The sequence below is a fragment of the Eucyclogobius newberryi genome, unplaced genomic scaffold (assembly GCF_026437365.1).
Source record: "Eucyclogobius newberryi isolate DKJ021-1_F unplaced genomic scaffold, fEucNew1.0.hap1 SCAF_5, whole genome shotgun sequence".
NCBI classification, from domain to species: domain Eukaryota; kingdom Metazoa; phylum Chordata; class Actinopteri; order Gobiiformes; family Gobiidae; genus Eucyclogobius; species Eucyclogobius newberryi.
In genome coordinates this window covers 36,208,677-36,234,173 of record NW_027316167.1, presented here as the reverse complement: position 1 = coordinate 36,234,173, position 25,497 = coordinate 36,208,677, and the positions used below count along the sequence as shown (strand labels likewise).

Below are 25,497 nucleotides of genomic sequence, written 5' to 3'. Positions count from 1 at the left end.
CCTACAATAAAAATTAAAAGTGTAACTTTTATAAGGATTGTTGACTTTATTTCAAGTCCCTAAATCTAATTATTTTCATGTTCTGTTTAGTCCAGACAAATGATCCATCTATGATTATTTCACAATTCATAGATCAATCATTAGTTGATCAATGATCATCTTTAGTAGGTCAATCGCTGCAGTTCGACTAAACGCTGTTAAAAAGTGAACTTGTGCTTTTCTCAACTCCAGTTTCCTAATCATGAACGCAGCACTGAACCTGAGCCTGGTCCAGATCTGTCCCTTGTTGGCCCTTCAGTGGGGCGTGTCCCTAAAGCAGCTCCGTGATTGGTCCTTCAGTGGGGCGTGTCCCAGAACTTGCGCTCTTATTTGTCAGACCATGTTGCTGGGTCCAAATAGACTCTGGTCCAGTGACGTCTGCTGAGTCCAATCCACAACCGACGGTTTACAGAGTCCACAACATCTTAGTTGGAAGAACGAGACCAGGTTCCTCACCACGCCCAAACTGTGGATAAGAAAGAGGTCTGAAACACCAAAAAGTCTGAAACTGTCTGAAACAGGTCTGAAACAAGCCCAGACTGAGGAGAAGAAAGTGGTCCAAAGCAAGTCTGAAACAAGCCCAGACTGAGGAATAAAAAGAGGTCTGAAACGGGGTCTAAAACAGGCCTGAAACGGGTCTGAAACAGGCCCAGACTGAGGAGGAGAAAGGGGTCTGAAACAGGGCCTGAAATAAGGTCTGAAATAGGGCCTGAAAGAGGGGCTTAAACAGGGTTTGAAAAAGGTCTGAAACAGGGCTTGAGGAGGAGAAATAGGTCTGAAACAGGTCTAAATGTGTTCAGGAACTCACTTGTACGGGTTTTGCCTCAGAGAAACGTTCTGTCGCAGTTTTCTTTGCTGAGCTCCGAGATTTTTGATTTCTGAAGAGGTCAAACCCAGGAACGAGATCTGGACAAAACAGAAAACAGTCACAAAAGTCATGCTAGATCCTTTTAATAGTGTCATATTGAGGTTTCTTCATCAAAAACCTCTGGAACTTTCCTGGTTCCGTATAAAGAATGCATGAAGTGCGTAAGCTGGAGCTTTTTAACAAATACAACTAGTACTCTAGTACTTTTCTGTACATTTGTTTCATTAACTCTCTTGAGCTTGTGGATACTTTGTAATTTTATGAGTTTTTATTCTACTACAGCCCTAAAACACACACAATCTATTTCACATTTAGTTCATTTCAAAACACAAATTGACTCGAAACTTCCCCATTCTACCAATACCAATTTTAGTCGTTAGTTAATAACATTTGGTTTTAAACTAGTTCTCAAAAAGATCCAGAAGGTTGAAACTGTTAAAAAGATCCAGTTTTGTCCTGTTAATGTGATGTTTTTTTGCATCAATACTTGTTGAGTTTGAGTTTCAATATCAGTTCTAATGCAGTTAAAAGCTGGTTCTAAAGCACAGTGCAGTTGGTTGTGTAGACCTGGTAGAGCTGAACGAGAAGCATGATGGAGCTCCAGCAGCTGTGATAGAGCGACAGCAGCAGCACCGACAGGACCCAGGGCGAGCAGGAGAGCCACCCCGACATCAGAGCCCAGGGCCCGGCTTCAGGGGGTGGCGACGGGCAGCGGGACTTCGAAACTGAGACGAGAAGAGCGGGTCAGACACCAGGAGCTGCACAGGTCTACACTGTCTGAAAAAAAACTTCATTCAAGCAGGACGTGGGAACGATAACTAAAGGAACCTCACCCAAAGTCTCACAATAACATCCAAAGACATCCAATAACATGTTAAAACATCTCGAAAACATCCAGAAACATCTCAAAAACATCCAATCAAGTTATTTATATGGTCTTGGGCTCTTGTTTACTGTCTGGTTGCTAGGTAACAGCTGTGGAATTACCTCTACCTATGTCATATTTGTGCTCATGTCCAACCAGGAAGTAAACTCTACACAAATGGTCAAACTGAGGACAAACAGGCCAAATGTTTTGTCAAATATAAAAAAAATGATTGTGTATAAAAGTGTACTCTCACCTGTCACATCGACTTTTAGGTCTTAATTATTTTGATTATGACAAACGCTTACTTATTAAGGCATTTTAAAAAGGAAAAAGTATCACGTCTACAATTTTGTTTGCCGCTGAACAATATTGGACCGAGAAATGAACATTGTGATAAGATCGTACCGCGACATTTGCATATTGTACTGTGAGATTTGTATATCGTTACATCCTACTAATAAGGCTGTAACAATTAAAGGATTATACAGACTCCACAACACACAAAACAGACCTTTTATAACAAAGATTGTGGAATTATTAAATTATTGTCCAGCTGTTTTTTAATTTATTTATCTATTTATTCATTCATTCATTTATTTATTCTTTCTCTCTTTTTTGCATGGGACAGTTTGTTTTCTGTATGTTTTTCTTGTTTGTATGTCAAAAAATAATACATTATATTTCTATTTTCATCTACAAAACACAAAATTTGCAAATATTCTCCATCTAGAAGCTTCAGTCACCATATTCCTATCTCTGTTAAAAAATTGTAAAAATCTGAATGAACAATAGAAATAACAGTTTGAGTGGTAGAAATGATTGTCGTTGATGTTTAATCCATTTTTCTTGACGGCGGAGGTGAAGTGGTCTTGACACTCACAGAGCATGGTGCCGTACAACATCCACCCGCCCATTAGGGACAGCGACAAGAGGAAGAGCACAAACAGGTGGTGGTTTCTGGCTCCTGAAACCAGAACAAGACTCGGCGTGAACAGTTAGTGGTGTGTGTGTTTCAGATATGGTTCCTGAGTGTGTGAGAGTCACCGATGCAGCCGTTGGTCCAGACCGAGTGATGGTCTTGTTTGGCCACGCACAAGTCGCATGCGAGACAGTGGTACGTCCGAACCGGCTTCTTAATCTGACAAACAAACACACGTGTGCTCAGGGTTATTACACATTTAACATCTCTCACGTGATATTTGTGAAGAGGATTTGTAAAAACATAACTTATAAACCATTAATCTTCTGGTTTGAAATAAAAAAATATTGAAAAACTAAAACAAATTAAAATGTTCGGATCCGTTTTGCCTTAAAGGACTATTAATCTGCAGTATTTGTATTTTTATCAGCCTTTAAACATGCTCTTGAGAACCTTTAGTTTGGCATTTCATATTTTAGAACCCAAAACATATATATATAACTTTGCCAGAGCCTTGGGAGATGCCAGAGTAACTGAACTTTGGCTCCATCTACCTGTCGCAGAGGGAAAACACAAGTTTAAAATCAACAGTGTTTGCTAATGCAGCTGCTCACCAAATTCCTGATGTAGCCATGCAGTTACAATGGTTTGGAGATGATGCATGGAGTTTAAAAACAGCAGCAGAAGATTTTCAGAGCCACGTCAAAGGTAGAATATGCCCTCACACATCGAGGGGATCCAGAACAAAGTGTTTTTGAGGCTCGGAGGGAGAGGCCTTCATCAAACTAGTGTGAATGACGCTAAATGTGACTCCGGCAATGTTTGTGATGAGGAACAATGTGAGAGCAGGGTTTAAAGAGATAAAACACAAGCCTCACCATACAGGAAGTACAAAACACTCTCGGGTCCAAACAGCCAGCTTCAGCCAAAACCAACACATTCTGAAAAACAAGGCTAATATTTATTTATTTATGCATTTATAAATATTTGTGTTATATTATATTTGTGTGTAAATTATTGATCTCTAAGATTTTTTCGCTGCAATCCTTCTTCCCTATATACTTTTTAAATAATAATAACAATATAACATCCATCTTCTGTAGAGCTTAATAACATTCAAAGACACTTACATTTTTACATAAGATTATATTCTGATTTAAGTCTCACCATTTTCTTCTGGTCCTCGGTGGCTCTGATGACGCCGGGGTCCATCCTGCAGCAGCGGAAGTAAAAGTACAACAGACACGTGCAGTTTAGAGTGAACAGGATCTGCACCAGGGCTCCAGGACTTTGTGCAGCCACGGTCAAGGTCTAACACACTCATTTCACCTGGTTTATAAGGACATTTTTACATGCAAGTGTATGTTCTTGTTATTTTAGTGTTTATATATATTGAAACAGTGAAATTAATATTGTAACAAAGTACTATCTGTGTACTATTTGGTGCACTGAAGTCTTCAGGAGCACCACTGTAAAAGGATATCAGGGAGGAACCAGAGGAACCAGGTGAGGAGCATCCAGAACACTGAGGCCATGAGCAACGTGGCCGGGAGCACAGTCTGGAACGCCGGGTTACGCATGTTCCTGAAAACATCCACGTTTATTCTCGTCTTTGTTCAACAAACTTAATTAACTGTTCTTCTCACCGTGAGACGAGGTTGCTAACGCCAATGACACAGGCCAAGAGAATCCCCTTCAGGAGCCATGACTCAGAGTTCAGATCTAAGATGGCTCCAATGCTCCCCAACAGAGCAGTGCAGACCACAAACTGCACCAGTGTCTGAGGAGCAAAGTAAACAGCTGAGAATACTCCTACATCTACCCCCACTACTACTGATTCAACCCTGGTTCAGTCCTGGTTTAGACCAGGTTTAGTCATGGTTCAGTCCCGGTTTAGACCTGGTTTAGTTATGGTTCAGAGCTGGTTTAGATCTGGTATAGTCCTACCGCAGAGTAGGTTCCCAGTCAAACATTTCTGATTCTGAGCTGTTAGCTGTGCTGATGTGTCTCTGTGTCCAGAGTTTAAAGGAAAAAAAGAGGATGTTTGGGCCGATTTGAGAACTCAAGCGACTTGTTAGTCCCTTTTTTAAAATGCGCAAGTGTGCGCATGCGCACACTCACCCCCACCCTCCTGTTCTTTCCAAGAGGCCGTCTACCATCAAACCTCATGCGGAAGAACGCAACGGCCCCGCTGCTACACATGCGTTTGTTGATTAGCGTGACGGATCACATCACATCTCTCGTCTCCGTAGATCTCCGTGTCTTCTGAGCAGCTCGAACACAGTCTTTCTCTGTCGTCATTTTTGTACTGTACACTGAAGGAACTTGCTAAACACACACCAGCATATCAACCACGCATTCGCAGCCAGGGAAACGTGCTGCCATCCTGGGAACGAGGCTGCAGGTGTGCAGTAGCGCGCAAGGAATGATTGACATGTGGGAGAACTACTCGGCTGTTCATGCCACAAGGAAATGAGACTCAGATTGCACGCCAAAAATCCTCTATTATTCCATTAAGAGCCGTCATTGGCTGTCACTTGGGCTGTTCATCCCAGTCGCAAATAAACATGTTGGAACTTTTTGAACTTTGACTATTTGAGATTTTGGAGCTGCAACTAATGGTGGAAATCATAATCACTTACCATGCTCCCCTGTCCTGTCACTGCAATTATTCTGCAACTCCAAACCTCCAAAGCCTTGTCTAATCTAGCCTTTTAAACAGTTCTAACCAGTAAATATAACTGACGTAAAAGTATAATAATTTCAATGGGATTTATGACACAGCTCTCTTGGTCTGGACAGTGAGATAAGTTTGTACCTTGTATCTGTGAGCGAGGCGCAGGCAGCCGGAGCTCGAGTGCGCCCTCTCCTGTTTGACCTGGTTCAACATGTGGATGAGCAGAGGACTGTGCACCTGATGAGCCACATCCAGAGGAGTGTGGCCCTAAAAACACAGCAAAAAACATCACAATGAGTCAAGGATTCTTGCTCTTCTGTAATGTCCCCAAAAACCCCATTTGTCTAGAAATGTGTAACTGTGGTCAGGAGTAAATAGTGGACTTACAAAAATCACTCCAGACTGAGGCTGAGCTGTTTGTTGCAGGTTGTTAGCAGGTAGCTAATGCTAGTGGCCATGACTCCTTCAACTATCAACCCTTTTACTTTTCACTTATATACACTATTTTTCATGACTATACAACAGCGGCAATGGACTACAACCCAAGAACAGGAACAGGAAAAATACAGGGACTGTCAAATCTTGAAATTTTACTGGACAGGTTGAGTTGCTAAGAGACCGATAATATGAACACGGAAGGCCCTCGTAAACATACTCAAAGTCAACTGGGACTCCAAATGAAAATGTTCTGCTTAGCCGAGCAACGTCTTAAAAAGGGGAAAGGTTTTGTTTCTCTCACACCAGAAGAGTTGCAAAATAATTAATTAAAAACAAAACATACTAGAATGTTGCAATGTGAACCTTTTAAAAAAACAAACATCCACAGACATTTAGAAACACATTTCAAACCTGATCATTTCAGAGTTACATTTTCACACTACATAAATACACCTATTATTTGCAAAAACATGAAAATGAGATGAGACATGAAAAAAATTTACTCAGAGACAACAGCATATACGATTCTCTCTGACCCTAAACATCCGAGTTTGTCTTTTGTCTGAGAAAAATTAGTTCTCATTTATTCGTTCATTCATTGAAAAACTGCAAACCTGCACTTTTTGAGGTCTCAGTGTCACGTGTGAAAGTGTAAACGTCATGTATGAGTTATGCGTAGCTCCTCCTCACATTGATGTTCTGTGCGTCCACGCTCGCCCCGGCCTCCAGCAGGATGTGAGCCGCATCCACGTTTCCCGCCAGGACGGCGCAGTGCAGTGGCGTATTTCTGCTTGAGGCATCCGCCGCCGTCACGCTGGCCTCGTGACGCACCAGGAAGTGAGTTGGCTCAGGCCTGGAGAGGAGAGGGCACGCTTTTTTATGCAAATACACGTCAAGAAATGTGATACGTGTCTTTAGTTTTAGTTACAAATATTACTCTTGATCCTTGTGTTATCCGTGTTAGTAGGCCTGCACACTCTATCTCTAAAGTATCACAAAACTATCGCAGAAAAATACGCCGCAGAGGCGCATATGTATATATATATATATATTATGTATGTGTGTGTATGTATATATATATATATATATATATATATATATATGTGTATATATATATATATATATATATATGTGTATATATACACACACACATATATATATATATACACATATGTGTATATATACACACATATATATATATATACACATATATGTATACATATATATATATATACACATATATACATATATACATACATTTGATATCCTAAATTTAATCTTAATTAAAATGTAACTTTGAACTCTTGAAAAACTCCCCTTTTCCATTGTATTTGCTCTTTAAAAATACTAACATTTAAATCTTACCCAATGATTTTCTGAGCAGCCAACATCAGTGGTGTTTGTCCGTTACAGTCTTGAGTATCAACCTCCTGTGACAGGAAAAAGAAGGAACGTAATGTTTAGTAATTCCAAGTTTGTGTGTGTGAGATGTGGCTAAAGCTAGCACAGAAACAGTTCCATTTCATCCCTTCTGACTGCCAGAGGCGGTGCCTTAAATACTGAAGGATCATCTTTTGCGCAAGTCGAGAATCTAATGACCACAAAGTCACATGTGACTTCTCTGTGTGACCCACGTGAGTCTATATAATCACCTGACACCAAGAGCGCAGTCCCTTTCTTCTTCTCGCGCGCAGGTTGTTCGAGTTGAAGCGGAAACATTGACTTTTGACGTTTGAAATCTGCTGGTTTGCTTAGCCCTGCGACTTACGTTGAGGCAGTGAGTATTCTCGTCCTTCAGGGACTGTGTAAGCGCCGGAATTCTGCTGGTCGACGATGTTGTCGACTGGTGGCAGCTAGGTGGTTGTAGCCGACTATACCACTGGGAAAGTACAGCTACTTTAGCCGTCTTTTGACTTGTTTTGTACAGTCGTGTTTGAACAGCCGGTTTAGTTCCTTCTCTGTTTATTGTGTGCTATTGCCGTAGTTGGCTCGAGCGGCCGCTTTTGTCACGCTTTTGTAGTACAGTTTTACATTTTGGGTTTGTTTTTCTCCACTATCTTGAGCAGTTGCATTAGCCCTTCTTCAGCGTTTTTTGTTGATACAGTCTGTAGGGGCGTGCTCTGCCCGAACAACTCCTTTTTGTGTTTTAGTACGGCTAACACGCAGTTTCCGGCATCTCCGGCTCAACCTGGTTTGGGTAGGCTTAGCCTCCATTGACTGTTAATTAAAAAAAAAAAAAAAAAAAAAAAGGGGGAGGCGTTAACACCCTGACCTCGTTTTGTAACAGGCACCCGGTGCTACAGCGGGCATTCATATTCAAAATGCTCGAGACACTGGTCTGCAGGGCCTGTATGGCTCCGATGCTGCAGGACAATGGGCACAATTGATGTCTCTCGTGCTTGGGCGTGGAGCATTTGAGGCCTCAAACCTCTGGTTTTATGCGCCCTGCCTCCTTGGTTCCCCCCTCCCCAGAGTGGAAGAAGTGGGACAACAGGAAGTTGTCCGCTTGTATGGACCACCTCACGTCTGAGTTGGCCAAGATTAAGGCGCTCCTGCAAAAGGCTCGCCCGTTTCTGGGTGAGCGATGCGGTGATCTGGGTTTCCCTGCACGGGATGCGGGAGGAGGACGCCATATCGGTGGCTGCATCCAATACTCATTTTCAGTATGACACCCTGGATTTGGAGTCCCGGGCCTCAGACACAGGCTCCCATGCATCCATGGGCTGTCTGTACAGGGATGTTGATGCGCCCCTCTCTGTCGTACGTTCTGCACTTAGCCACTTGCAGTTGGACGTGCCGCAAGAGACTGAGCCTACTACTAGTGCCTTTTTTAAGCACCAACGGCCTGTCTCCTCCATTGTTGTACCGCCCTCACAGGGGTACATCAGGGAGCTGCACGCTTGCTGGACTGATACGAAGGCATTCTCTCGCTTATCCTCAGATGGGACGGTCTTGGCGTCCATGCAAGATGCTCACAGTTTGGCCTGGGCTATATGCCGCCTATATGCCCCGCTGATTGTCTCTCCAGAAGAAGGCCTTAGGGCAAACCCCATGTGCCCAAATCCACAATGTCGTATCACCGATGAATTATTGTGCCGACATATGATGCAGGGGCGCGGATGGGTAGGATGGGGAACTCCCTTTCCCACCTGTTGCTCGGTCTAGCCATTGCATTGAAGAAGTCGAATGTGGATGTACTGACACAAAGAACGCTTGATCTGCACGCATTTGCTCTTATGTTCAAGGAGCTTGGTAGCATGTTGTCCACTCTGATGCAGGCTCACCACCAGGTGTGGTTGGCCCAGTCTTCCCTCATGGAACCATGTAAGAGGATGTTAAGGAGCGTTCCAGTTGTCCCAGGAGAGCTCTTTGGTGCAGCCGCGCTTGAGGCGTTGGAACGCACAGCACAGGCTAGCCGAACTAGTATGAGGGGTCAAAGTAACAAAAATAAATTAAACTATGTTGGATGTAAAACCTAAATAATTGAAAGTAAATGTGTTAATAATGTTGTTGTGAATCATTTGACCTGGTTAATTTTGATGTCATAATTACGTAATTGCCATCAAATGTAATAGTTTTTATCATTTAATGTAACATTAAAGGTGCCATAACATGCGTTTTTTCACGTTTCGTAGTCTATCCTAAGTGTATAATTGATAATAATAAGGGTTGTGCAACACCCTTAACATAATAGTTAAGAAATATCACCCAGACCTTGGACCCCCTCACCAACCCGGAAATGCAGACGGCTTGGTTTGATATTCGCCCCCACCCTTGCGAAGAGCGATCTGGCTCCCCCGCCCAACCCGTGACGTAGTCTCAGAGCGCGTGTGTGCCCCGCCCACCCGTGACATAGCCCCACAGCTGTCTGCTCCGCGCTGCGCCGCTCCTGCCGCGCGAGTGAGTGAGAAACGATAGAACTTCAGATCAACACTACTTTGAGCCTAAATAAATCTGGTGTTTATTCTACAGCGTGCGCAGAACAGATATATCTATAGAGGGGGGGAGGGGGGATAATGACGCGTGCTTGCCCTAATGACGCGGTCTTGCCCCACCGCCCGTCAGTTTGGAGATTCGGGGAAAGGAGATAGTCTGTACTATAGCTAAACACTGCGGGAATCAATCAAAAAACACTCTGGGTACATATATGAAGCACAAATAGCAATGTAAGAAGGTTAAAAGCTCTGAAAAGTCTATTTTGCATGTTATGGGACCTTTAACATTTCATTATTCAATCTTTCGCACTTCTCGCGTCGCAACCATTCATCTGTCCAGAGCATTCGTGTCTTCACCATTCATAAGTCCAGAGCATTTGTGTCTTCACCTGGTGAATTTGTGTTGCTTCCGGTTAGTCGGATTACGGTAGTGGCAGAATGTTGTAGTCCAAAACATTTATTATCGGTCCAAAAGTCCGTGCGAGAGTTCACGGCGGTGTTTCTGGGCGATGCGCTTCAGTAAACACACCTTTATGGAACACTTTTGAAGCGGGCTCTGGTTGGTCAGTATTTATTATTTGTCGTTCACATTCCAGTAATTATTGCGTGTATGCTTTGAGCTAATGGCTAATGCTAACCTCAGTTTTTTGTAATTAATATTAAAAAAAAGTAAATGTCAATCTTTTGTATGAAATACAGTTCCTAATGGATGTATCGATTAACAGGCCTGTAGGGTCATATCGTTGTATTTGTATAACGTGATTGTGAAAGTTAAAGTTATGTCTACAAAGACTGAAAACACGACAGAAACGACTGTAATGTCTCTAAAACAGCGTGTGTCTCTACAGACAGTGGGCTCTTGTTGTGCTGGTCTGTGGTCTGTTGTGAGATGTTTCCACATCTACACGTATGCAAACAGATGGAAGCTTTTTAATGGTTGGTGCCGGGTTTCACCATTCTGGAGTTCTTGCAGGGTCTCCTGAAACTGGTCTCCATCGACCCTCAAGGTATATGTTGCTGCAATATCTTGTCTCGCATTTGGCCGCTGCCGGGGGACTGGCGGCTTCACCCGGAGGTGATGAGGGGCATTTGGAAGACCTTCGGCAAAGCATGTGTGGATCTTTTTGTCTCACGCGACGCAACACACTGCCCTCTGTGCTTTTCGCTGGTGGACGGTGCCAGCCCTCTGGGTCAATACGCACTGGTCCAAGACTGGCCAAGGATGATGCTTTATGCCTTTCCCCCATTCCCCTCTTATTTACCAGACACTTTTCAGGGTCCTTCAGGATGGCCACAGTCTCCTCCTAGTGGCCCCGTTTTGGCCTATTCCGAAACCTAAGACATGGTTTCTTCTGCTGTGCAAGCTCTGCTGCGGCTCAGCGAGACGTCTCCTCCCCAGGCGGGATCTCCTCTCTCAACTGGGGGGCCAGATTCCGAAACCTATACCAAGCGCCTGAAGCTCTGGGTGTGGCCTCATTCAAACAAAGCTCTTTATCATCCAAACAGAGCTCTTCTCTCTCAAAATGCTGGCTTTCTCGTGGTCCCAAGAGTCTATAAATGCACAGTAGGAGGTAGAGTGTTTAGCTACCAAGCTCCTGTATTACGCAATCAGCTCCCTGTCCATGTTAAAGAGGCTGACAGTCTCTTCATTTAAGACCAGGCTTAAAACTTTCCTCTTTGAAAAGCGCTTATGGTCAGGCCAGTTAGGAACAGAAATAATAACCTAAAGTTCAAGCTACGCTGCGCTATGAGAAACTATGCTGGGGGAAGTATGGCAGCTTGAGCACTATCCTCTGCTTTTGACTACTTATTCTATCAAATCTGTTCATTGCCTTTTCTTCTTCTTTTCCCCCTTCCCCGCGGAGAGTGGGACTGGCACATCGATGACCTCTGGACCCAGATGCTCCTCAAGTCCCTGGAGAAACGGTCTCTAATCCATATGAACGGTTCTTCATCTGCCTGGAAGAACTTGTTCTCCTCCTGATTGGGCCCAGCTCCACTGTCTATCTCGCATCCGCCTGTCCGTCTGAGAGAGTCGGATCCCTCCTTCACTGTGGAACTCCTCCAAGTTTCTACTTTTTCTCCAAGGAGATTTTGTTGTTTTTCCTGGCCGAGAAGGAGGGTCTAAGGACAGGAGACCCTGGGACATTGCCAAGTCCCTATAAACATTGTTTAATTCGTTTTTCACTGTCGCCCTCCAAGACAACCGCTGTTGTGATTTTAGGCATTACAAAATAAATTGAATTTAATTGAATTGGCCTCTTCAGGGCCCGGCTTGACTTTTTCGAGGTATGCGAGATCGGGAACACAATGAGCAATGCTTTTCTGTATTCTGTATTCCTGCAAATGGAAACAGTTTGACGCCTGGTGTTGCAACAGCGTTGTGCAGTGTTAACGTTGCCTCTTTCCAGCAGGAGCTACTTGGTCAGGGGCGCTCTCCATCTACCCTGAAGGTATACATTGCTGCAATCTCCTGTTGGCATGTGGAGTGGGATAGTTTGTCGGTTGGCCGTAACCAAGATATTTCCCTGTTTCTAAAGGGTGTCGGTGTTTGCGTCCGTCCGCCCGGTTTGTGGTTCCGGCATGGGACCTTTCCCTGGTGCTGGAGGCCCCCTCCATTTGAACCTCTTTCGCAGATTAACCTAAAATGGCTTTCAATGAAGATTGCATTTCTTCTGGTGATGGCCTCTGCGAAGCGGGTGAGTGAGCTCCATGCTTTGTCTGTGGCAGGCTCCTGTTTACATTGGCACCACGACAACTCTGGTGTTTCCCTTTGGCCGAATATGGATTTCATTCCAAAGTTGGTTTTATCGGCACCCGGTACCCTCTACTTCATGGGCTGCTATGAATGGGGTGTCTTTGGACGTGATCTGTGAGGCGGCCTCTTGGACATCCCCGAAATACCTTTGCAAGATTCTACAGAGTGAATGTGGTTTCCCCACAACCGCTGGAAGAAGTTTTCTGGCCCGCCGGGACCCCTGCTGGTATTCGTCATCCAGTGCTTTATGCACCACCTTTAGCAGACAGTAGGGATCAAATAGGATTAAAGTTACGACTGTAACTACGGTTCTATGAATCCAGGATGACCACCAGATAGGCATGGACCAGATAGGGACGGACCGGATCTGGACTTGTAAAAATGTTTCGGTTCAGGTCCAAAAAAAACGAAACCCCGGTGATTAGGGTTTTAAACTGAAAAATATAGCACTCACATACTATATCCTTTTCGTTCTAGAATCTAAACCATCTTAAACCTTCCATTGATCGCGAAATTCGCGCTGGAAAAGACGTAAACACTACCATGCGCCACTATCAATGGCGCACCCGGACCCTAATTAGTGACGCACGCGTCTTCCGGGCATAAGTTGAAGCCGGCGAAATAAGTTTAAAGATGCGAGAGACAGCGCGGAACGGTGTATCCACATGCAAACATTGAAGCGGCAGCCGGTAAGATCGCTGGCTTTATTTGAACTGTTTTAAGCTGGGGCCGCCGCGTGCGATGTTGTGATGGTTTATGTGCTGCATGCGTGGCCCATGGTGTGGCCGCGTGTTAAAGGGGCGGGGTCAGCGTGGGTTCTTGTCTGGGTCTTTGGTCTGGGTGTAAATATGAATGAAATTCATTAAATTAAGTGTTATGTTGTGATGTATTTGGTATTAAGTAAATACTAAGTCAAAGTAATATTGCTTAATTGCTGCATTCATTAATTGGAGTTTATATTTTGTAATAGTATTTTGTATTTGTATTCTACAGTTGTTAAATATGGTCTGGGTGTTTAATGCTGCTAATATGATGTATTATTTTGATTTGTTGTGTAAAATATTTTCATATTCTACTTTTGATACTGCCAAGTTGATTGCTTTATAGTGATTCAAGTTGACTTTTATGCTAGTTTTTGTAACTCTTATTTTACACTGTGACTTAATTATTTACACTGGTGTATTATCTGTTTGAAGGTTTTTACCTGACTTTTGATGCCAATGGATCTGTAAAATTAAAGAGTAGAAATGTATCTAAAGGTAAAACATTGTATCAGATGAAACAGCTGCTTTGACCCTTGACCCAGACTAACCCCAGTCAACAATACCCAACATGTTCTTGTTGTTGAGTTGAGTCTTGAGTTGTTCCTCAAGTAATGTGTGTTAACTGTTAAGCTATAATGTAGCTTCTAGCTAGTAGCTTGTGATTTGTAAGTTGTAACTTCTGTTAAAAACTGTGAATAAACCAGACAAGTTGAGTTTATTTCACTCTGCAGTTAAAGGTTGAATGGACGATTTTTTTTGGCCCAAATCTGAGTCTTATTTCCTCGTAGCGTGGACTGCCGATTAGTCCTCCCACATTTCAATCATAAAACGCACCTACCGCTCACCTGCAGCCGCGTGCGGCTCGTTCCCACATTTCCGTGTGTCTAAGCGCATTGATCTATCATAATATAGTTCCCTGAGCGTACGGGACAAAATGAAGACAGAGAAAGACAGTTCGAGCTGACTCAGAAGATGACGGAAATCTACGGGAGACGAGAGATGCGATGCGATCCATCGCGCTAATAAACAAACGCACGTGTGTGCATTGCGCCTTTAAGCCTTGTGTTTGATAGTCGTCCTTGTTCAAGTGTCTTCAACTTAATTTAGCGAAGTAGCTTGTGTTATGCTGTTGTAACATTATGCAAAAATGGCATGAGTTCAGCCGGACTCATTAGGTCCGGACCTGAACCTAAACCTCTGGATTCGAATCCGGACTTGAACCTGAACGTGGGTTTAGGTATGCTATGCATCCCTACAGCCAGAGAATCCCTCGGAATTCTCGTGCTTTGCGAGAAGGTTTCTAGGGAGTTGCCGGTGTCACGTGATTATATAGGTGTGAGCTACCGGGAGGTCGAAGTTGACCTTCTTGGCTGCGAAATAGATAGGGGCCCGTGGCCCCTCAAATCGCCAGCGGGCACAGGGTTTAAATTTGGAGGGGGGCCCCCTTGCCCGTATCGAAATTCCTTGAAAATTCCTCGATCAAGATTTAACTAAATTTGGCCATATTTGGGGCATTTTCATCGTTTACATTTCATTTTGACAGACATGCCATTTCGTGGTTGTATTCTTGCTTCTCAGCGGTTGCCGTGACCTAATTTCGATGAAAGCGGGCATCTGATTGGCCTCAGCGTTTTACAATGTTATATTAATCTTTGCCGCCCTAAGGGGCCTCAGCATCCTCCAAGGGCCCCCCCCTTTGGAGTTGTTAGCATCGTTTGTAAATAGGGGCAATGTATATATGTTAGTAGTTTATTTTGTAGACTGTGATTTTATTTATTCCTGCTGCAGAACATATTATACAATCTCCTTGTGTCAAATGTTGTATACAGTATTTATTTTGTATCTTAGAAACCTTATTATATTGAATTAAACAGTATTGAAAGATCATGATCTCTGGTTTATAGGAATTCAGTATTTGTGCTCTTCCTTCATATCAAATAAAAGATAAAAGTACTTTAAATAGTTTTACATGATAATAAAGAGGTTTAAAACAACAAATTTATCTTGTTCTTATGACGCCGTGAGGCCACGCGCGCTTGTGGGCCCCTGAAATTGCTGGGGGGCCCCTAAGCTTTTTAGATAGGGACCCCCCGTGGCCCCTAACTTTGAAAATCTATTTCTCAGCCTTTTGTTGTTAATTCTCGACCTCTGTATGTGCAAGGATGATCATCCAGTGCTTTATGCACCGCCAGGATACATAGAACCATAGTTACAGTCATAACCTTCATTTTTGTCACTTTTAGTTAATTCTAGTAGCCTTTTCTTAAATGCTTTTTTGTCACCTATGGTCGCTAATATTCTCTCAGTTGCGTTTTGTCTTTTCCAGTCCTTTTTTTTGTCAGATACATTTTGTCATGTATTTTGTAGGATTTTGTCCAGTTTTTGTCACTTTTAGTCCTGTTTGGGATGCTTTCAGTTGCTTTTGAGGCTTTTATTGCTTGGTGACAAATTATAAATGTTGTTTCTCTCTGCTTTTTGCCGTCTTGTTTTGAGTCTGCGTTCTCTCTGATCCAATCAGCCGACTATGGTGTGGAGCTCCTCCTGAGCTAAAGTCCACCCTTAACTTTTCAGGGCCCAATTTGGATCTAAGAAACGGTCCAGTGGAAACAAAGCGCACCTGTCCCTTTGCCATGAGGTAAGCAGCGATGGCCATGTGCTGGAACAGGATGGCGAGGTGTAGAGCTCTGTATCCTTCTCCGTCGGCGATGGAAGGGTCTGCTCCGTATCTCATGAGCTGGATCACCATCTGCAGGTGCCCTTGTCTGCCCAGGCCAGCAAGGGGCAAAAGAAAAGTTAGCATAAGGGCTTTCAGACACTGGAGTTCAATGAAAATATATAGTATTTAGTCCAGTGCCTCTTACGGACCTGATGGCCCAGTGCAGAGGGGTGGAGTTCAGGTCTCCTCCGAGCTGGTCCACTAACGCTCCTTTGGACATGAAGTATCTGAGAACAACAAGTGTCACACATGCTCAAGCCAAGGGTTCAATTTTGTTGTTATATTTTTATTCAAGGCAGGATTGTTCTCTCAACATTTAAACTTTTATGTGGAAACAACAAAAGTGTCCAATCTGCGCCTAATCTGTTTTTATTCTTCCATTGAATCCACTTCATCCATACTTATCTGGGACATTTTTATCCAAGAGAGACATAAAGATCAGGCCTAAACAACATAAAGAAAGTCATAATCATGTGCAATACTGTCATACTTGTGCAATACTGTCATAATCATGTGCAGTACTGTGACATAATGTCAATCATCCTGGTGCAATATTTTCTGTCCATATAACAGCTGTAAATAAGCGTGTTATTTATGTTATTTTAGTTTTTTTTTAAATATAATTTTATTTGTATATATATATATATATATATATATATATATATATATATATATATATATATATATATATATTGTGTTGTGTTCAATTGTATAACCAAAGCGCCTAAAAGTACTGATCACTTGTCAATCGATCGTCAATAACAGCATGACACAAGTAGGACGCTGTGTTGACATGACAAGTCCCGCCATGTGCGGTAAAGTTAGCGTCACAGTTACAGACTTCCGAGGTCAAAAGCTCCTAAACGCAAAAGTCTTTGCAGATCTTACACATGCCAAAATATTCATATTTACACTGCCAAGTGACTACAACCTCGTTTTTAACAATCAGATGCGTATCTTGGGCGCAGGGCCGGCCCAGCCTATAAGCGAACTAAGCAGCCGCGTAGGGCCCCGAGGCGTTAATAGGGCCCCCAATCTGGCAACCCGTCTTATGCGAAGTGCAAGCGCAGCGTGCGCCACTAGTGTAGTAGCGCTGCTGGCGCGGCAGCGCACACAACTGTAACATATAACGCACAAACTGCATTTATTTGTAATGACAATCTGGCAACCAAGACACCAAACCTGCGCTGATTGGGCAACTTCATTGTGCACGAGGAGATCGAGAGCAAAACATAAACACAACATAACGTGGTCATCATGTCGAGAGGAATATATCTTTCGATGCCGAAAAACGAAAGAAGAAACTTCTTGACGATGTAAAGAAACTGCAAACTCAACAACACTCTCCAGGTATTGAACTTCTCTTACAAAGAGACGGTTAATGCTGCTGTTTGAAACAACACGATTCTGTCACGTTAGTTTGCTCAGACTGGAGGCGACGAGAGCTCTGCCCCGCGCACAATATGTCTGAATGAAAGATAATAAGCTTCACATTGACACCAGCCCCGTAGTGTCAGCTGCAGGTGAGGCCGGTGAGGGGCGTCTGTGCCCCGGGTCACTAAGAGGCGGAGATCCGGTCCGGACGAGCGCCGTCTCGTCCAGAACCTCTGACGTGAGACTTTGGAGTGAACAGTGTGCGGCCCCTGTCCCGGGCCCCTGTCCCGGGCCCCTGTGCAGCCTCAGTCAGAGGCATGAGCGGTTTGAGTTTGCGTCCCTCTCTCTCACATCACCATGTGTGAGATCAATCGTGACTCGTGATGTCTGTTTGACTTTGACTTCTTAAAGTGGAATGAGAGGAACGTAAAGGTGCAGGAGTCCAGTGTGTGGTGTTCTGATCAGAACAAACATTTTATATTGTAATTCACTTTTAATAGAGCAATAAAACATTTCAATTTATTTAAAAAGCATCATTAGACTATTTGTTATAAATTATAATAAATTGATAGTGAAAAATAACCAGACATATTATGATTACGTCTGTTATAGAATAATACTATATATTTTTATATAAAAGTGGCAAAGTTGCAGAAACGCAGTCTCTTCACAATAGCTAGGTTTGGACTTTCACTTCTTGTTCTGTTCATTCTCTGGGAATAACATGTTTGCACTGTCTAGTTTTATGAGTGTTATCAAGCAATGCTTATGCCATTTGTTTAATTTAATATAACTTGTTTTGTCACTTTAGCAAGAAGGAAAAGTTGGGAGCTGTAAAAGATAAATTAGTAAGGATAACTATTAATTTTACATTTTCAGTTAAAATGAATCAATTTGATCATAATTATTTTTCATAGCCAATATTGTATTGAGTAATTAAGTACACTAATGTATTAATAACTGGCTTTAATCATTTTCTCCTGGCACAGTTTCATCACGACATAATTTTATAGCATTACAACCTGAACATTTTACTCTTACTTTAGCCGGCTGGACCACATTAAAATGCAGCAGAAGACCCAAAAAAGGTCTGAAAATCTTAAGTTATCAATATTTGAGCTTGTGAGGTGCTGAGAATAAACTAACTGGCAAACAGATGCCCTGGAGTTTGGGTGCGCTTTGTTTGCGTTGATGAAAGTTCCCATATGTGAATTGTTTACTGACAATGGCAATAAAACTGATTCTGATGACGTGGTGAGGGGCCCCCAAAAATGTTTTCGCTTAGGGCCCCCTGAAGACTTGGGCCGGCCCTGCTTGGGCGCAACGAATCACATTGCTCCAAAAGTTGTTGTTGTTGTTTTATGGCGGTTGGCATCAGAGTGTTGCATTACCGCCAGACTTTATTCCTTAGACTGTTGTTGCTGTTGTTATTGTTTTATGGCAGTCGACAGCCGAGTGTCGCATTACCGCCAGACTTTATTCCCCAGACTTTGGGGATTTTGGCACTCCGAAAGTGCAGCCGGAGCAGAGACGCGTGCTTAGGGACCGTCATCAAATGTGCAGCCGGAGCGGTGACGAGAATACTTAGGGACCGTCATCAAATAGAAAACGAAAAATGGAACGTCAAATAGAGCGGTACAATTTGAATAACACATAATATACACTATGATGGACACCACAGCAACCTTTATTTTTCCATCAGAAGCTTAATACCTCCTTTTTTTGTGAGTGCAATGACAATATGTAAATGAGACTCCTGCAAATAATGATTGATGATGATATGGAAGAAAGTTGTAAATAAGGCCATCTGACTTTGTGTTGATTAATTTGTTCAACAATTAATTTTATTTGCGAGTTTTATTTAAAGAATTTTTTTTTGAAAAGTGTAAATTTGTTAAGTTTTCTTTAATAGAATGTTTACAAATACGTTTAAATAAATGATTGTGTTATATCAATGGGAAATACTGATTGTTAGTCACTTTCGTGTTTTGCTATGCAATTATGAAATTGCTATACAAATTTCGAAAAATTGCTAAACGGATTGTTTAGCAGCACCGCTATACAAGTGAAAATCCTTAATCTGAGCCCTGATATATATATATATATATATATATATATATATATATATAAATAACATATATATTATAAATATATATATATATATAAATATGTAATATATATATATATATAAATATGTAATATATATATATATATATATATATATATATATATATATATATATATAAATAACATATATATTATAAATATATATATATATATAAATATGTAATATATATATATATATATAAATATGTAATATATATATATATATATATATATATATATACATACACATATATATATATATACATATATATATATATATAAATATGTAATATATATATATATATATATACATATATACATATATATATATATACGTATATATATACATATATACATATACATATATACATATATATACGTATATATATATACATATATACATATACATATATATATATATATATATATATACACACACACATATATATATATATATATATATATACACACACATATATATATATATATATATACACACACATATATATATATATATATATACACACACATATATATATATATATATATATATATATATATATATATATATATATATATATATATATATATATATATACACACATATATACATATATGTATATATATATATATATGTATATATGTGTATATATACATATATACATATATATATATAGTATCTGTTTCTTATCTTTCTTATCTGTTTTTTAATATTATTCTTCTGTGCCTAATCTGTTTCTGTACCTAATTGCAACATAGCAGTTTCCACATTGTGGGACAAATAAAGGTTATCTTATCTTAAAAGAAGCTCCTATGCACACCAAACTGTAAAATCTCAGACTCAATGAGACTGAGTGTCCTACAAACTTGGCAAAGGGTTAAAGGCTCTCACTTGACCAGCTCCAGTCTGTTGTTGATGGCTGCCCAGTGCAGTAACGTGACATTCTCTTTGTCCGGCTGTCTCACGTCGTAACCAGCTTCAATCAGCTCCTTACAGCGATCCAACTCCCCAAACCTGACGAGATAAAGCAAGAAGAGAGGGTCAGTGGGGCACAGGAGAGGGTCAGAGGAGCAGGGGAAAGGGCCCAACGAGCAGAGGAAAGGGTCAGAGTGTCAGGGGATCAGAGGAGCAATATGATTACTATGCAGAGGCGCTGTAGTTTGTTTACATTTTTTCGCGCTGAGGCAGAACTTCTGAAAAAATGTTTCTCTTGAACCGACACACGCATTTAGCTTAGTCCAGTATAGCCTAGCTCAGGGGTCTCCAAAAGCCGGGCCAAGTCCGGACCCCAAAGCAATTTGCAAGTTTCCCATAATTAAAAATATCTTATTTTTAAAAAATTGCAGCGCTTCCGCGGTGCGTCACTACCCCAGCGCTCTGCGCTACTTTGCGGCAGCCGCAGGTCACAGCGGGCCAGAGAGCCCTGGTACATCTGAAACTCTGCTCTGTCAAAGCACAAACGTGATGCTGCAGACACAGTAAATATAAATAAAAGCTTCATTGATGATTTGGTATAAATGTAACATGTGTGGTTACCGTGTGCTCTGCATATTTGGAAGTCAGCTCTACAACAACGAACTTTACGTGCCGCGGGCGCCGTTGTTGGATTGAAAGGTCTGCGCGAGTATCAGACAGTTGTGCGTGATGCGCGGGTTGTCCCACGTGTCGGGTTATGAAAGGTGGACCGCGGTCTCGTCCTAGGACATGTGCACTTTTGTTTTAGGCACGTCTAAATTCAAAAACTAATTTCTCCGTGAATATATGTCAGATTGTAATAGTTATAATAGTTCTGCTTTAGACCTGCTTTAGTCCTGCTTTAGTTCTGCTTTAGTTCTGCTTTAGACCTGCTTTAGTCCTGCTTTAGTCCTGCTTTAGTCCGGCTTTAGTCCGGCTTTAGTACTGCTTTAGACCTGCTTTATCTTTATAGTTTATCCATGTTTTTCTGGTAGATATGGTTTGTTTAGTCTTGGTTTAAACCTGGTCTTGTCTTAGGTCTGCTTTGCACTAGTCGATTCAGGTTTCTGGTACACTGGGTTTGCGTTGCCTGGGTTTTAGTGCTTTTGTCCTGTTTTTAGTAATGTAATATTGTTATTATATTTTGACTTCTCTGAAAGTAAAGTTCTATGTTGATTTCTGATGTTGAATTGTGCCACTGTGAGTTGTTTGTGGATCTTATAGAGATACAACATGAAATTGATGTGTGATTTTGCAGTCCGGCCCCCAGACCTTAGCCCCCGGTTTTACGATGAAGCAAATGTATTGCCATAAACCTTGAAGAGCTATTATAGCTTAATGTCGTAGACACAGGATCTTGAAAAGAGAAGAGGAGACTAAGACAAGACTGAAATCATTTCATCACACAAAATCATCCTGGTTTATAGAGATTTGTATTGATCTTTATAGAATTATAATTGTCAGTCAATGAATTCTAGTATGAATCATATTAGCAATGTTGTTGTATTTTTACAACACCATTTAAAGAGTTAAAGGCGTTATAATTTCCACAACTTTTTGGACCCCCCTAGACAAAACTGGGTTTGTTTTCTGGGTTAGTAAAACTGATCCAGGATCAGTTCAGCTTCAGAGGCCTGATCTGGAAGTGACAGGGTTAAGTCTATGAACTGGACAAACTTGAAACTACCCACTCCTTCTGCCCTTTACCTTCCTCTGAGAGTAAACTGTTGCAGTGGGAGCAGCCAGTTTTTCAGGAAACTTCACCTTTTACCCGAAACATTTACAGAAGGAGCTGCGATGTAAGTTACATTACTCACTGTAAACAAAGTAATCTGTGTGGTATTTCACCAGGAACAGGCTTAAGTTAAGCCTTATTGTACTCCTGGTTTATTCCTGGTTTAGACCTGGTTTAGTCCTGATTCAGACTCACTGTGTTGCCTTGACGATGTCCCAGCTGCCACTCTCTTCCAGGAGCGACCGTTTCTTGGGCTGCTCCATGGTGCTGCTCTCATGGGCCGAGCTGAACATCATGGCCCCGGAGAAGGCACTGGATCTGGGGCCGTGGCTGTGGGGCCCGTGTCCGTGATGGCAGCTCTCACCCATGTGACTCTGAAAACGAAAACAACAACATGGTTAACGAGTTTCAATTTTGAGATTAACATGGATTTTTCTGTCATTTATTTGTGAAAACTGATGGATTTACTTGTCAGATTCCACACATTCTGCTATTTTGCCCCTGAGCACGACACTTCACCTACACTCCAGCTTCCACTTCGGGTCACAGAGACCAGAATTATAACCGCAAGTCACTAAATCATAAAATAAAGAAACTAATCTATGATTTTTGCATCTTTAATCTAGATATATCAATTTGAAACTGAGCCGATATTCGAAGCAAGGCCCACAAATCTACTTTAAATTGAAGTTAAGTTCACAAATTATCTTTTGATGTGGAAATGAATAATAACAGAATGTATTTTTCTGTGTCATAAAATAATGTGTTGCATGATAGTGTTAACATACGGCAATATTTTTAGCTTGATGGTCTGTTCAAAAAATATTATATGAAAAATATCAAAAAATATCATCCGATACCAATACTGGAACCAATCTGTGGGAAAGAATGTATTACAAGTGGTTCATCACATCATGTTAAATGTCTTGTTTCATTTTGTTGACATATTAGATACAACAAGTTGATTACTTTGCAACTAATCGGTTAATGAAATTATTGTCAACTAACTGAATAATAATTACCCGGTCAATATGTAGCTTCCAAAACATGCCATGAGCCAGGAAAATAAGTTCAATGACTTAAATTGAGCTACAATTCCATGAAAATTACACAGAAAATGTAATTTGAGTGCAATTGACCCTCTTTAGCCCATAAACGGGCTCCACCAGAACGGCTTCACTTCAGCTTCATCTGATCAAATTCACAAAAAATCTTTGAATCACATGACTTTTGAATCGATTAATTGAAAATGAATAATCGATAGACTAATGAGCAAAACAATGGTTAGTTTCAGCGTTAGTTGCGATTATTGTGAGAAAAAAACAACAGGACACAACGATTATTCTCGATCCTTCATTTTGTCAAACACATTAATGTTCCAGCTTCACAAAAAAAGAAAAAGTAAAACTTTAAGAACTTCTTGAATAATCACAACAATCAAACAATGAATGATACAACTATTTCACATACATTTTTAACCTTTTATTAATGTTTTTTTTTTTTTTTTTTTATCTCGCCTGAAAGTCTAAATGACCCCTCGATAATCTAAATGACCACTCAGTTTGTACACATTTAGCATTGTGTCATGACGATCATAAGAGGAGGAACTACAATCTACTTTCACTTTTGGCCATGAGGGAAATGCTTTGTTCTTTCTATACACTTTGAAAAAAACTGCTTTTACATTCTTACAAGTGATCTATTTACATTATTTAAACAAACTACTTCAGCCAGCAGCAGCTTCCTGTTTTAGTCATTTGCATGGAAAAACATTGTAAATTCTGCAAAAGCTTCATTGGAACATTATGTGATTTCACTGGAGAAACTGGTGTTAACCTCAGAATGTCACAGAATATGACAAATCCAGGTGGTTTTGTCAGAGCTGCTTTAAATACATTTAACTTTGGGTTTGACTGCATTTTTTTAATTTAACAGAAGATTAGAGGGCAAAATCCTGTTTTTAGTTTTACTAGACAAATACTCACAGAAACTTTAAGCCACGATTTTTTTCATTTCATCTACAAACAGAAAATTGGAAAACAAATCTCTTGGACAGAATAATTGCTTTTGAGGCAAGAAAGTAGTATTTTATCCATATTTGGCATGGAAAAGCACATTTCTACCTTCTAAATTGTTGCTTATTTTTTGTAAACAAAGACATAAAACCATTAACATTTGCATCTGATCTGAGTCAATCATTGAAAACGTACACTTAATTTGCCTCCATTCTGATAGCAGAACAGCATTTCAAAGGGTATTAAAGATTATTTGAAGTAAATATTGACAGGACGAGACTGTTTCCTGATTTAGTGTTTTAGTGTTTGATAGCTGATGTTTTAATAATTTTATATTACTTATTTCAACGCAAACATCTTTGTTCAGAAGCCTACTGTGAGTTGAACCAGATTATAATTTAAAAACAATGATAAATGATGAATAAATAACAGCTGTGTGGCTTGGTTTCCGGAGCTAACTATCGGCTAATGCTAAAGCTAAGCTAAAAACAAGGTGGAGCGGAGGAAGGGGAAAGAGCAAAGATGTACGCGGGCTTGTGGTACGGTTTAGCGGGGGAAAATGTGAGAAAAGTAGGAGGAAGAGCCGGCGAAAGAGTCGGAGAAAGAGCCGGAGAAAGAGCCGGGGAAAGGGCACTCACGGAGCTGTCAGAAGTCCAGTCCATGCTGAGGTGTGTTTGAGTGTGCGCGAATGTGATGTGTGACGTGACGGAGCGGAAACACCACGATACACTTCCGCTAACTGAACCGAACCTTCACAATAAAAGCGAAAAACTAACTAAAACGACTGACGAACAAAGTGAGACGAAATTTAGCACGTCAGAAGTACCAAGGCTGCATCATGCAAGACGAGACAAAGAAGATCCGATCTATCCGTTCTGAGAGGACTGTAAATTGTACTGAGGACTGTAATAACGTGACATGTTAAAATGTTTGGATACTGGTTAGCAATCACTGCAAGGTGTCGGGTCAGGACAGCAGACATACAACTACAGTAGGTAGCGGTAATGTAACACTTGGATATCAACCGCGATAAAACACCAACGAAGAAGATATGTTCAGGTGAGTGAAGAGAATGAGGAGACACGTCAAGGGGTCAGGAGCTTTATTGGATCTCACAGGTGCACACACAGGCTGTTTCTTTCCCTTAATCAGTCTTCTCTGAACGGATTGCTCGGATCTTCTTTGTCTCGTCTTCGTCCGGCATTCATTTGCTTGTCTTCTTCTTCTTTGGTGTTTTAAGGCGGTAGGTATCCAAGTGTTACCGCCACCTGTAATTTTACGTCTTCAGGCTTTATTCGTGAGACTTTATTCTTTAGACTCCGCCACCCAC

The 25,497-nt window shown here is 41.2% G+C and overlaps 1 protein-coding gene across 1 annotated transcript; it reads right to left on the bottom strand.

Moving 5' to 3' along the window:
• Positions 1 to 253: 253 nt before the first annotated feature.
• zdhhc13 (zDHHC palmitoyltransferase 13) lies at positions 254 to 24,854 on the bottom strand. The gene is made up of 17 exons (XM_072464778.1): positions 24,806 to 24,854; positions 22,348 to 22,526; positions 20,355 to 20,477; positions 16,132 to 16,209; positions 15,884 to 16,028; positions 7,175 to 7,239; positions 6,500 to 6,662; positions 5,513 to 5,638; positions 4,341 to 4,474; positions 4,178 to 4,278; positions 3,862 to 3,986; positions 3,573 to 3,635; positions 2,820 to 2,913; positions 2,656 to 2,739; positions 1,475 to 1,632; positions 848 to 945; positions 254 to 505 (listed from the first exon to the last, which is right to left on the bottom strand). The coding sequence occupies exons 1-17, from the start codon at positions 24,827 to 24,829 to the stop codon at positions 373 to 375; spliced, it is 1,893 nt and encodes a 630-aa protein (XP_072320879.1). The 5' UTR covers positions 24,830 to 24,854; the 3' UTR covers positions 254 to 372.
• Between the last annotated feature and the right edge of the window lie 643 nt (positions 24,855 to 25,497).